This window comes from Centroberyx gerrardi, chromosome 22 (assembly GCF_048128805.1).
Source record: "Centroberyx gerrardi isolate f3 chromosome 22, fCenGer3.hap1.cur.20231027, whole genome shotgun sequence".
Lineage (NCBI taxonomy): Eukaryota > Metazoa > Chordata > Actinopteri > Beryciformes > Berycidae > Centroberyx > Centroberyx gerrardi.
The window spans coordinates 8,089,515-8,103,408 of NC_136018.1; the positions used below are offsets into that span (position 1 = coordinate 8,089,515).

Consider the following 13,894-nt stretch of genomic DNA (forward strand, 5'->3'; position numbering starts at 1 on the left):
AAATTCAGAAGTTCTTTAGCTAATGACCTTCAGACTGGCCTGTATTGACGATACAAATAGTCCCTTTCAAAGAGAGTCCATCAACCTGCGTTGCATCTGGCCAAGCGCGAGCAAGTGCAGGACATTTAGAAGTAGCCAGTGGGGTGTGAGGGCGGTGGGGAGCGGGTCCGGTGCGGCGTGGGGCGGGGGGGGGGGGGGGGGGGGGGTCGAGACACCCACATGTCATGCCTGACACATCAGCCTGGGCCCCCCAGGCTATCCAGCACTAATGCTGCCTATGTCCCACTTTCTACCCCTTGCCCCTCAAAGCCTCCACTCCCCCCCCTCGCCCGTTCCTTCTGTCATAGAGGTATAATAACAATGGATCACACTCACACTGCAGCACAGGCTCAATCACTGTGGCATAACATCAGGTGATACAGGAGTGTATCTTACCTCCATCCACCCAAAACTAAAAGGAGTTTATCTAGAAATGAGAGATTATCTGGAAAACTTCCTGCACTAGTTGTTACTGTAGTCCCCTCCTGCAGAGATATTTACAGAACTCAATGGGTACAGGCGGAAACAAGCAAATAATCATGTAGCTAAAAGACCCCGCTCCCCCCCACCCTGCACACTATTCTGTGAAGCAGCCACATAGTGGAAGGAGGGACGTTAGGAAATAGTATTGCTTTGAAGCCCATAACTCTATTCTGCAGAAAAGAAGCATCACAGTGTTATTCCACATCCTCAGATATAAAGGGAAAAAACATAATAACTTCTCGATAGCCTGGATCTCCACTGCCCTATACTCCCCCCCCCCCCCCCCCGCCCCTGCCTCATCCACCATACACCCACTTCTCCTGCCTCAATCTTTGGTTTCAAAGGAAGCGAATCAGCCAGAAGGACAGAAGGTTATGCATTAGTACTGGTCATTGCTCAAAGAGCGAGCGTTATAAATAATAAAGGCTTGTGAAGGACACAGGGGCTGTGGGATACATCTCTGGTTCACGCCACACAAGTCAAAGACAAGATTGTAATTTCTATTCCGAAAATGTGACCCTTGCAGCTTCAATTACATCTCAACAACACCAACCGTGTCCGTGCCAGGAGATGTGATGCTTCTTTGTTAGCTCTACATGAAAGGCTTATTGATATTGGTTATGGAGCCCATGCTATACGACATGTATGTTTTTTTTAAAATGATTTCCGAACTTAAAAAAAGTGTGCGGTGATTGTAAAACTAAAATAAATGCATACTGAAATTCAATTTATTTTCTCCACAACTGTCCACCTACTTGTAATGCCCTTTGCTTTGGAATACTTTCTAGTCAAGGCAAAAATAATCCTCTTCGATTTATTTAAATATACAAGCAATGGGGAGAATTATATTGCCAGTATTGTGTGTTGCTCAAAGTCATTCTTGCATAACCAAGCATCCGTGAAACCTGATGACCTTTGGTGTTGTTTACATTTAAAACAAGGAGTCTGTCTTGCGCTCATCCTCTCTCGCTGTCCTCAATGCCATCCGAGCAGTGATTGTGTTGCTGTAGCCACGGGCGCTACGGGCACATTAGCGAATGTATTACACCTGCTTTATAGGCATGCATTAAGCCTGTTTTCAAGTTTGCGCAGACAGCTGAAATCCCCATAATGAGATCCACCTCCTGGGGAGAGACTTGTTCCCCCTCGGTCTCCTTTATCCACTCTTATTTACTCAGCGCGGCCCATTCAGCACTGGGGTTTGCGCCACTTTATTACTTAACCCCACCACACAACATTATGAGGCTCTTTGCATCAGCAAGCAGCCTATCCCACCATGCATCCTGCTCACTAAGCTGATTACACAAAAATAATAAGAACCCGTGCCTCCAGCGGTGTGTGTGTGTGTGTGTGCGTGTGTATGTGTGTGTGTATGAATATGCAATGGCCAAAGAGAATTTCGAACTCAAGACTTGATGAGGAGGCAGCTACAGCGCATGTAAGTGGGAGACGGTGTTTAAGCTGACTCTAATTTCCACAGCTCAACTGATCTCAATATTCATGATGCTAACCCACTGTAGAAAAAATGACTAATGAAAAGTCTGTATTATAAAAGCTGTTTAAAGCCACGTTTGAAGGAGAAGTAACTTTTCTCAAGACATAACTCTCCCAACTAAAGGCTGTCCTGTGTGGGTGAAATATTGAAGTTGCAGATAAACAGATCATTTCACTAATCCACTGTACAATCTGACTGTAAATATCTCAGTGGAAGCCTAATGTAGCTTGGGAAAAAAACGTAAAAGCAAGGTAGAGAATTACAGCAGATACGGCATTCTGTGTAGGCTTTTTGTTCTGAATGACCTCCAATACCAGGAATCAATAAAAGATTCATTTTGCTCTTTTGGGGAGGGGGTCTGTAGGTGACCTTTGTGAAAATGTTCCACCATTTTGGCAGAATCCGTATAAGTGCAGGCCATTTCATGTAGACAGTAAGTGTATGAAATGAGTGCTCCTGTCGTTCCAGCCTGGCTCTCTTTGACAGCATGATGATAGAAGCGTCACATCCTTGGGAGAGTAAATGCAAACTGACAAGAGATGAGCCTTTGGTTGCTGAATATAATACGGAATTGTGCTCCGAGTGTCTTATTATCTTGTCTGTTGATGTCTGAAAGGGGGAGATTTGCTTGAGAAGAGAAGACAGAAACTGTACACATCCAACACCATCTCGTCCTCTGAAAAAAAATTGCTTGCCCTACTAACCACAGCTTTCCCACCTAATGTCCACTTCTCCTTGGAATAAATACAAGTCGGCAGGATGTTTGTGGTGCCTCATAGCCCCTGTTAGCTGGAGTGGAAGACTATTTGCACAGGCAAGCTTTTAGGAGGAAAGCGACCCTTTCACCACTGCAGTAAGCATGTGGTGGGTGTAGAAGGTGGACAAGTTACTGTAGACAAACATTGGCACGACTGTCATTGTCTCCCGGTGACTTCTCCCTCTCATATTACCACAAACTCCAGACACAGTATCAAGACGCTCCAACTAAAGGCATAGGCAGACTAAGCAGGGAAGACCAGGTATATCTGGCACTGTAAATATAAAAACACAAACCGGACAAATGCATTCACATCTCAGTCAAGGCCATACACGCACCAATCCTCATGTGAAAATTTGCAGCAAAAATTGTACAATACCATCAGTCCAATGGGTTTTTGTGTAGGTGCATAGTGAGAAAATTAGGTGCAAAGTTGTAGATTTTGTAGGCAGAGAGAAAAATAAGAAACACTCTCAGAAAATAAGGTACAAGAGTTATATAAAACTCTTTGTACAACTCTTACGTTATCTATCCTCTCCGTAGTTTAGTGATGGACCAAAAGGTGCACACTTGCTCATTCAACTTGCTGTGTACTGTGTGTGCATGCGTGTGTGAGTGTGTGCATGTGTGTGTGTGTGTGTGTGTGTGATGAGACTGTTTGATTTGCTCAACCCTTTCAGGTACAGTCACCTCCTGCTTTTCAACCCAGCAAGTCTTAAGACGTAAAAGTCGGTAAAAAAGCAGCTAAAAAAGCAGCCAAACAGCTAGGCAGCTCTTCACATTACCTCGCTTTTATACTGAGTAAAGATCTATTTAGTTTCACTGCCTTCCAGTATAGGCTTTTATAATGACTGCATAATAGATACAGTATTCTAGAGAAGCAAATTATGTCGTGAAATGATTTGTGTGTCTGTGAAACTGTTAATGTGTGTCTGTGAATGTGGCGAGCATGCTTGACTATTATCATATTGCAGCGCTCTATAATAGAAATTGTGCAAAACAGCAGAAAAACAGAAGAAATTCTAATGTTTCAGTCCTTTGAAACAGGGGATTCTCAAACCAAAGGATTTCTTTACCTCTTGCATCTTTACCACAATACATGTCAAATGAAAGATGCTCAATATTGTGGCTTCTGCACTGCACAGCACCACATAAAAATACTACTGAATAAGGTAAGGTCTAGTTTAAAGGCTCAATCAAGGGTTTTTTCACATATGAATATCATACATGTTGATACTAGAATGGTGAGAGTTGCAGGCTTTATATAATATCTTTGCAACTATGAGATTACACTGTAAATAAGAATACAAGCCAATTTTGCTCCAATGTCTGCAATGTAACTGTAAACAACTCAAACCGGGCCGGCGTACCAAACCATTTACAGTTTCAAAATATAATTAAAGCTATTGTCTCATATTGTCGATCCTTGTATAAACTGCTCAGCCATTCAATTTGTGTCAAAAATACCCACAAACATATCGCTGTTGTCGGAAAACCTCATATCTTCAAAATGCCAACTTTTCAGGAGCTAAGGAAAACAGACTTGCTTTTAGCTTGATTGCTATGCATTTTTGAGTTTATCTAATTGGTTCTGAAAAGGTTTCATGAAGTGAAGGGTTGAATAATTTTCTCAATAGAGGATCATGTCATCCTTCAATTGAGGTTAAAACATGAAATTCGACAACGATATGTCTCAATAAGACCAAATAGAGTGTTCTTCGCAGCATAGGTGCCACCATATCATGATTCTTGATTGAGCATCCTTTAACAGTCACCATACCGTTCCCTTTATTCTGCTGGCATGTAAGGAAATAAGATGAGAGGAGGTGAGCGGTGAGTATGTCTCTCTTCTTCAACTCCCCGCCTCCCCCTCTCTCTCTTCCTTCCTATCTCCCTCCAGTAGAGGACATGACTGTGCCTCGTCTCCTCTCGCTCTCTGCCTCTCGCTCTGACAGGTCATGTGGCCGGTGGATCTCAAAGCCAGCCTGCCGAGGGCGCAGCCCAGGGCTCCGCCACCGGGCACAGAGAAACCATCCCCCAAATTTCACAAGACACACCAGAGCAGCTCCGGCCAGCCACATGCAGACCTTCAGCTAGCTTCTCCTCTAGCGAGCACAAAATGGACACCAATGGGAGAGAGGTAAATATACCACAGAAAAATAAAATTATCTCTATCCTATTCATTAAGAAAGTAGCAAAATCTTTCAGAAACTGCATGTTAATTGCATGTTTTTCCAAAGTAATTCTGCTTTGACGAAAGCGCATTACTTAAGTACAACTAAACTGGCTTGATTTGATACATCAAAACATATAACAACATATAAGTGTATGTGCATGAGAGCATGAACAAAAAAATAATAGCAAAGAGTGAGAAACAGGAGAGGCAAAGATAGAGACATAGAGACTTGATGCTTATTAAACTAAATTGCAACACTTCTGAGACAAATCCTACAGTACACTTTCCTTGTTTAGAAGACTCTAGCCTAAGGATATTCTAGAAACAAGGATTTAAAAGACAGCCGAACTCTTGCTGATTAGGTTTGAGTGAATATTTGGCAATCCCTCCCCCAAACTCTTATTTTATTTTCTACCAAGTCACAAATGTTTGGCAGGCTCAGCCTATAGGCACTTTAACATACTTCCTATCACCACCAAAAAGAAACACACACACCACACACACACACAGAAAGAGGGAGAGGGAGAGAGAGAGACAGAGAAAGAGAGAGAGAGACACACACACACACACACACACACACACACACACACACACACTCTTATCCCATTAATAATTCTCATTAAAATAGCAGTTGGGGTTACTGTGAAGTGCCGTAAATTAATTTCTAACAAAAAATCTAATTCCATAGTACTCTTAATCACTCAATCAGGTTTTTGCCATGCTCATCCCACCACACACACACACACACACACACGCACACATACACACATGCACACATGCACACGCATGCACGCACACACTGGTTAACTTCCACAAATGGAAAAATGGAGAAAAACATATTGATGACAAACAGACCTTCAGAAACAGAGGAAGCGTAATGGCTTGTGTGACAATCTGCACCATAATAGAAGAAGAGACAACTAGCTTACTAAAAATGCCTATTCAAAATAGCAGCCTAACCTACATCTATGTAGGCTTTAGTCACTTTGTCACCAACATTGCTTCCAAATTAAAATTAAATTTGTTCCATGCCACAATTTCTGTATTTCAACAACAGCCTCTCATAACAAGCGTTCCACTAAAATTTACTAAGGAAAAGTTCAAAAAGGCAATCAATTATCTCAGGGTAGAATGACACATTTCACGTATACAGAAAGACTATGGTGAGACATAAATTCCTTGAAATTAAGTACACCAGTTCATGTAGAATTCCTTTAGCACTCTCTACAAAGACAAACCAGTTAAATCTGTAGATACTGGACGTTGTAATCTCATGCAAATATAAAATATTTTGTAAAGATATTTCTAGTAATAGATCTGATATAAATCATGACCAAGAAAATCATTTAAAATCTGTAAGATCTTCCTCAGCAAAAAAAACCTAATAATAATAATAATAAGGGCTACATTACCCTTTCAATTAGACTAAATCATTTGAAAATTTGCTAAAATGGTAATTTATATCATTACTATTGATTCATCACTGGGCCCAGTGATTAAATTAGTCCACATGACTGAAATAGCTCATAATAAAAACATACTAATTCATTTCGACACAACTGAAATAGAGCCTGAACACACAATTAACGAGAAAACTGAAAAAATAATGAGGCATGCTAATATGGAAATTGGTCTATTTTAAAGATCATTTGCGACTGTAGATTGCTAAAAAACTAAAATAACTATGAGAAAAGAAGACTGTAATAAACTAGAAAGACACAATATTATATACTACTCTCACCATCACATTATTTAAATTTCAAATATAATTTTTGGAGCTGATGATAAATATATGCAATAAGCTGGAGATTTTAATTTCAGTCAGCATTACACTTCCTAAGAGGAGAGTGACTTATCTGCATAATTTGCAGATATTTCTAACAATGTTCAAATGACAAATATAACATTTTCTACATTAGCAACAAAGAAAAATACTTAATGTGGCCAAACACTGCCAGGGTGTGAGGGAGGGGGGTGGAGGGGTCGAGGCGTCTCTCAAATCAAACTGACTAAACAGTAAAAGTTCTAGCTTTTTACTGGTGAGTTCAACTTTTATAAAGCTTCTGCAAAAGTCAGAGTTACACACAACTGCTGCCAACGAAGATACAATACTTAAAAAGCATCAAAAACGTGCCAGTAATACTTTGTAGTAAATATGTAGATTAGAACATGCAGTAAATAAATATGTGTTGCATATTCAAAAGACAAAAACACAATTACCTGTTGTGTTGCCTCATGTTCACTCATGAATTGTTTGTCATTATAGTTTCAACTGATCAAAACTGTCCCACATACTACAAAAAACAGAACCAACAGTACATGGAGGCAGCAGGTGAATTGCTTTTCTAAGAAAATATGAAGTGTTAAGTGCATGAAGCATCCTCACGCTCCCCAAAAAACACATGAAATACTACAATTGAAGCAGCACATTCACTTGCTCATTACACTTCAACTTAAGTTTGCCGCCTGACACTGCTGACACCTGTCCCAGCACTGGAAGCCCTGTCCCTGCACCTCACAGGACCCGAGTTCACCGCCGCCTACCCCCCTCTGAAGGAGAAGGAGAAGGGGACAGCTGACATGTATGTGCCGACTTACCGTACAGCTTGTTGGGAGTGCCCTCTCTGTCCGTGGCCTCGGAGGACAGGAGCAGGGGCTCGTCGTTCAGATCGCTGTCTGGAGTGGCCGCTTTGTCCTCCGCCCGGAGTTCTGCCGCGCTCATGTCGCTGCGCAGGGAGAGCAGCGGCTTGCTCAGCTGCCCTGTAATCATCGGATCCTGGAGGGAGCCGGGAGCCCAGGTGGGAGGAAAAAAAAATGAAAACACCCCGGTTAGATGTGCCTCGCCGTCTCACTCTCACTGGCTCCTTCTCTCTGTCTCTACCCCTTTCACTCACTCTCCCTCTCTACCCCAGCTTCTCCCCTCTATCGCTCACTCATCACTCTCCCTCTCTCTCCCTCTCTCTCTCTCTCTCTCTCCCTCCCTCTCCAGCTCTCTCTTTTATCTGAGGCTGGTGCTACCCCGCTGATACTGCCGGCTGCTGCCTGGTGAAGAACTGTTACGGATCGCATGGCTTTACCATTATACCCTGCAGTCTTAAAGGTGATACATCTCCAAGGGCTCATTACTACATGACATGTGCCTCATCTTCAGCAAACAGTACGCTGACAGCAGTGTGCAAACAGATCTATGGGCTACATGCTGATAGCTAAATGAAATAAATCTAATCCTACATCTTGTAAAAGGACGACATGAGCGAAAATACACACCACTTATTACATCAATTTTCATTTAGTGTTGGGCAATAAGAGAAATCAAAGATGACATCACGCAGCAGAGTGTGAGGCAACATGAACTTTAGGCCTGTTTTAACCAAGAGATGAAGCTGCCCAAGTCGTTGCTGCTTCCAAAACAGCTTAATATTTTCTTCCCATTAAATTCATTTTTTGCCCGCACTTAGAAACTAAAATCAACAAAATCTACAAGACTTGACAGTGAGTAAGAGTTTGAGGAAGACGACACATTGTACAGAGGAATTTTATCTATCTGAACCTCTCGGGATAGAAGCTATTCAGCAGAGTGAAATATTAAAAACTCTGAAATAAACTGAAACATCAGAGATTAAAAGTACAAAAAACGGCATGTTTGAGAACATTTTGTATAGCCTCATTTGCAGTTCTAACGCTTGCCCTAGGAAAATTTCACGTCTAGGAAAAACACTTGCACATAATTAATAAAAATACAGGCTATGGCTAATTTTTTTATTTAAACTTGTTACTTGCAAACGACATTTACTGAAAGGCAAGTTCTATATAAGACACTTGAAAAAAAGTATTCTTACCTAAACGGAGCTCCAGAGAATAAGAGAAAATAGGGTATAAAAAGGGTTTTCAGAATGTCCAAAAAGTCAGTGAGTCAGACAGCAGCTAAAACGCCCGCCAGAGCGCAGGGACCAGCTAGTACATGCTTGCTACAGAACCAGAAGCAGTCTCCTCGACCTTTCGTTGTATCTGAATAGCCACTGCAGGTTCAAGCCTGAGGTTGCTTCCAAACACAAGCACTGGAGATGTCACCTCCTCTCTCTCTCTCTCTCTGTTTCTCTCTCACACACACACACTCCCTCCCTCCTTCACTCTCTCTGTCTCTCTCCTGTGTCTCTTCTCCCTTGTGTCTCCTGACTGGAGAGTTCCTCAGACAGTGTTCACCCTCCCTCAGGCTTCGAGACACAGACACAGAGCAGCAGGACTACAGCAGGCTGGAGCTACGGCCCTCTCACGCTTCCTTATTTATGAATCAGGTCCAACCTAAATATGTCTGAGCAAAGGACAGGTGACCAGCGCGCATGAGGACAGAAAGAGGCAAAGGGGGGCGGGTGAGTCTTGCCCTCCCACCCCTCACACCCTCCCCCCCACCTCTATCAGGGTGGTCGATGGGTTCCTGCCCAGAGGGGCCTTTTTAATGCGCTCATCAGGGGAATCGGGCCTCTTTGATATGACACATGATAATCTATGAAAATGTTAATCAATAGAAATAGTTTAAGCTGTCATTAAAAATGTGAGCCGGCTGGTCAATACTCATATCCCTGGTAACAATGTCGCTAGTCATCAGGGCTTCATTTGCGGAGCACTTAAATGTGGGACACTGCGCATCAATGCACCTCTCTGCCCGGCGAGGTAAACACATTTTCCCCTCTGTCTGAGCCTGGCCATACTCTGCATGCATTTGGGTCCACCCCCACCTCCTACCTCCTCTCCTTTGAGTCGCTTGATAGGTCCACTGGAGGGCAAAATTAATACCTAATTGAATCTTGCAGTCATCAAAATAATCAATAGTTTTTTATTATTTATTCTTCACAGTCTGTTGACTGTTTGAAAGCTCAGAGGGACAGCAGAGAGCACAGGCAGCGCTGAAATTTCTACCGTTTCACAATGTAATTTTCACTGGGGCATGAGAGTTTGCAAGACCTATAAAAAATGAGAGCAGTGGTTTTTGTTAGGAGGTGGGGGGAAAAAATAAAAGGAAAAAAAATGGGAATCTTTGCCCCAACAGCTACGATGAAAAATAGAATAAAGAAGCTACTGACACTTCAGAGAAGGGCAGGGTCTTTTCTGTCCATCCCTCCATCTTTTTCCTTTTCCCCTTTTCTCCTTATTTCATCATATCAGGAGTGTGGCGGTACCTCTCTAATGCTGGCATTTCTCTTCCTGACAGACTCCAAACAAGTGCCGGGAATGAGATCAGAGCTCTAATCTTCCCCTGGCCTCTGAGGCTCGAGGAGAGGAGGGCAACACATCTCTCACCATCTTACACAGCTGTTAATTACTTTATTTCAAAACAGCGAGCTTTAGCCATTTGCAAACGCGCAGCCAAATTGGGTGTGTTTATTAATTTAAGCTTGGGGAGTAATGTAATTACGCATAATGGGATAACAGTAATCTTATTATAAAAATCCGTAATAAAAAAGGATATTAAAAAAATTACAAAAAGGAATTACATTACTGATTCTAATTTTAAGCAATGCGCAGTGGATGTGTTAACGGATTAGGTTCATTTTGAAAGTAACCCGCAGAACCCTGATTACAGCAATAATGTGAGTGTGTGCGTGTCTGTGTGTGTGCGCGTGTTGAGAGTGTGTGTGTGTGTATGTGTGTGTGTAGGAGGGCTGGAGGGAGCAGAGATGTTTTGGATAGAATGGAGTGAGTCGGGGGAGAAAGGCCTGTCTCATTTCTTTCTCTGTTCACTCACCCCGGCCACAGCGCAGGAACGGGTTGCAGGAACAAGGAAAAGCACTTGATCCCCCCCCCCTCCCACACCCCCCATCGCCCCCCCCATCGCCCCCCCCACCGCCCCCCCTGCACCCTCCCCACCCACCCCTCCCGCTCACCCAACACCCTCAGTGGCCAGAGAGTCAGTGGTTAGCAGAGAGTCCCAAGCGCTCATCAGATATCCATGCTAATAGCTAGTGTTCTTACCGCCGCTGTCCCAGCATCCCCCTGGGCGAGAGGTTTGGGCCTGTGACCAGCGCTCCACCCCAACACTCAAGGCTGCTCTGGTCAATGAAGGGGAAAAAACAAAAAAATCAATAATCGTCATCATTTTCAAATTGTTTCTTTATCATATTCAGAATGATTAGCAGCATGATCCTTACTACAGTAGAAGACAACATGCACTGCCCAAACACTCCCTAAAATGTATAATCTATACAAAAAATATTATAATCAATGAGATTTATAATCTACACAAGAGAAAACCAACTACATTATTTGTGTCAGAATGCTCCCTCAGGCTTAATATATTGTTATGAATGTTAACCTATTGTATGGTTGTCAAATCAAGTGTTTGAGTGGCATGCTTCATTCTATAGAAAATGTATTACATACACTACACAGATCATCTCTTGTAGGCAAAACAGGATATTTTTCTCTGAATCATAATTGCTCTCCATGAATTGCATTTATTGTCATGTCTGTGACAGCTTTATTTGATATCACATATTCTAAGTAGCCTACTGTCTAAACAGTAAATATATTATACAGTCATTAGTTGATGTGTTTTTCTGCTTAATTCTCATGAGGTAATATTTCTACTAAAGCCTGAGTAATGCAAGGTTTTTGGGTCAGATACAGACATTGATAATTGGGGCAAAAAATTATAATATCTACTATCTGCCAATAAAAAAATATTTTTTCATTGGTATAGTGAAAGATATGTATCCTTGCAAAGTCTCTCTTGTATTTGGTTCTCAAAGAATAATTCTAACAAAGGGCTACAATGAAGGCTGCTTGAGTCCTAAAATGTATTTGATGTATTTATTTAAATAAATCCTGATAAGTCCTGAGTAATCCTCTGTACACCAACATAATTCTATAACACACACAGACTGGGGTTTTGTGTAGAATTGTTATTTTTCTCAAAGGTGTAAATGTGTCCATCTTTAAAATGAATTAAAAGCGATTGTGCCACAACCTTATTTTATGTGCTAAATTTTGAGAATGAAATATGTGCCCGTTCTGATGTGAAAGGCCAACACTGACCAATAATTCTGGTGCACCAATATATCTGTTCTGCTGTGTTAGCCTATAGGCCTAATACTCCAGGACCTCCAGTCTAATGTGGTATGGTAGATGATGATTTGTCTCCCCCTTAGGGTTATTAAACAAACTGTTCTCCTTTCTCTTAGTGTGGAACTTCCCACAGAATGTAAGGCACCAATAGGCTCTCTTTTTAGTTTTTGTTTACTTGTTTACCTACCTTGAACCATCCAAAAATATACCTGGTACCAATATGATTGACTGTGATTTAATGCGGCAGATTTGCATTATTTGTAAAATAACTTAAAAGCCAATCTGGCTCATCTCTGTATCTACTGTAGACTCTCTTGGAATAGCAGGCCAGTGGAATCAAGTGATAAGATTTTATTTTATTTTTTTGCCACATTACTCATTAATATGATCAACTGTTATTACTCTCCACCACCACTACAGCTAAAATGCTCCCCGGTGGATGGTTGGTGGGTCAGCGGAGGCTGAGGGCTATCAAAGCAGTGTATTAAAAGGAGCTCTTTGAAGCTTGTAAACCACGGCGCCCAGCAGGTCCACAACAAATAGGAGCCTCTGATTGGTCAGGTGTGTGTGTGTTTTTTGCTAAATCGATCCACAGAGCTGACATTCTAGAGCATCAAAGCTTTCAGTGCACTAATCTGACTCCTCCTAAGAGGGCAAGGGTTGTTTTTATTATTTTCTTTTTTTTTTTTTTTTTTTCTCCATGAAGTGCTTATACCTTAGAGGGGCTCAGACATGCTTATGATATGAGACTGGACTAATCATGTGTTCTGAAGGTTTGAAAGGGAATGAAAGCAGATTGAGATAACGCTTTGACACTGTATTTATCAATCGATAAATAATGCAAAACTATAGAGAGAGGTGGAGAGAGAGATGGGGTGGGGGGGGGGCAGGGAATCGCAGGGCCACCTTTGGGCGTACCATTGGCATTATAGGAGTGACACCGCAGAGACTCACACACACAGCTCCACCCTGGGCTTCTCCTCAAAGTCAGTTTCCCCTCACTGTCTCCAGAGACCCGCGCCACATACACACTCATGAAAGGTGTGAAAATCTGATTTCCCAAAAAGGATCGGTAATTCTCTATGAGGGTGGAAGCCGCAATCAATAAATCATTGCTAAGTAGATTGTAAAGAAAAAATTATTCCCCCTCGGTGTCAGTGCATTAGGATTCTCCTGAGGATGGATGAGGCGAGATGGGGGTGTGACACAATCTCAATAAAGAAGAGGCAAATCATACCTTTAGCATTCATCTGGATTCAGGCCAGCGCTGCCTGCAGGGTGAAGACGGGACAGGAGAGTCAACTGATGTCAGATGGTTTCATTTGGACACCATGTCCATGTGCAGCCTGGCCACACTTTCCATTGACCTGAAAACAGTGTCAACATGCAATACCTGATTAGCTATTTTCATAACATGCATGAACACAGCCTACTAGAGGTGACAACTACAGGTTTTTCTTTTATAAAATCAATGTTAAGGTTTTGATCTCTGACTCTGACATTTAAAAAATAATGACATAAACAAACAAAAGGAAACAACAGGTTTGTTTATCAGGGGATGCAGAGGATTTTTTCCCCACCACATATAGCTGATAGATTTAGAAAAAGCTGGAGACAGCCATCAACTGTCCTATCCACATGGGGGAAGTTTGGAAGTATATTAGCCTTCTTCAGGATTTATGAAGACATGATATTACACTTTTAAAAAAAAATATATATATATATTTTTATTGAATTTTCTGCAGACATGACAAAATCAGTTCAGCTATTATAGGACATGGCAGGGTGTCTGTAATAGAGGAATGATATTACACTTTATAGATTATGCCTACCTGTAGTTGGCAGCTTTAAAATTCATCCCAGAAAAGAAATGGGAAGTGGG

At 41.9% G+C, this 13,894-nt stretch overlaps 1 protein-coding gene across 1 annotated transcript in view; it reads right to left on the reverse strand.

Annotated features, from left to right (window-relative positions):
* Window positions 1-7,720, reverse strand: part of pou6f2 (POU class 6 homeobox 2) — a 64,468-nt gene extending 56,748 nt beyond the window's left edge. Inside the window, exon 1 of the mRNA XM_071921500.2 lies at window positions 7,549-7,720. Within this exon, the coding sequence (XP_071777601.1) occupies window positions 7,549-7,720 (172 nt within the window). The remainder of the gene's footprint in view (window positions 1-7,548) is intronic.
* Between the last annotated feature and the right edge of the window lie 6,174 nt (window positions 7,721-13,894).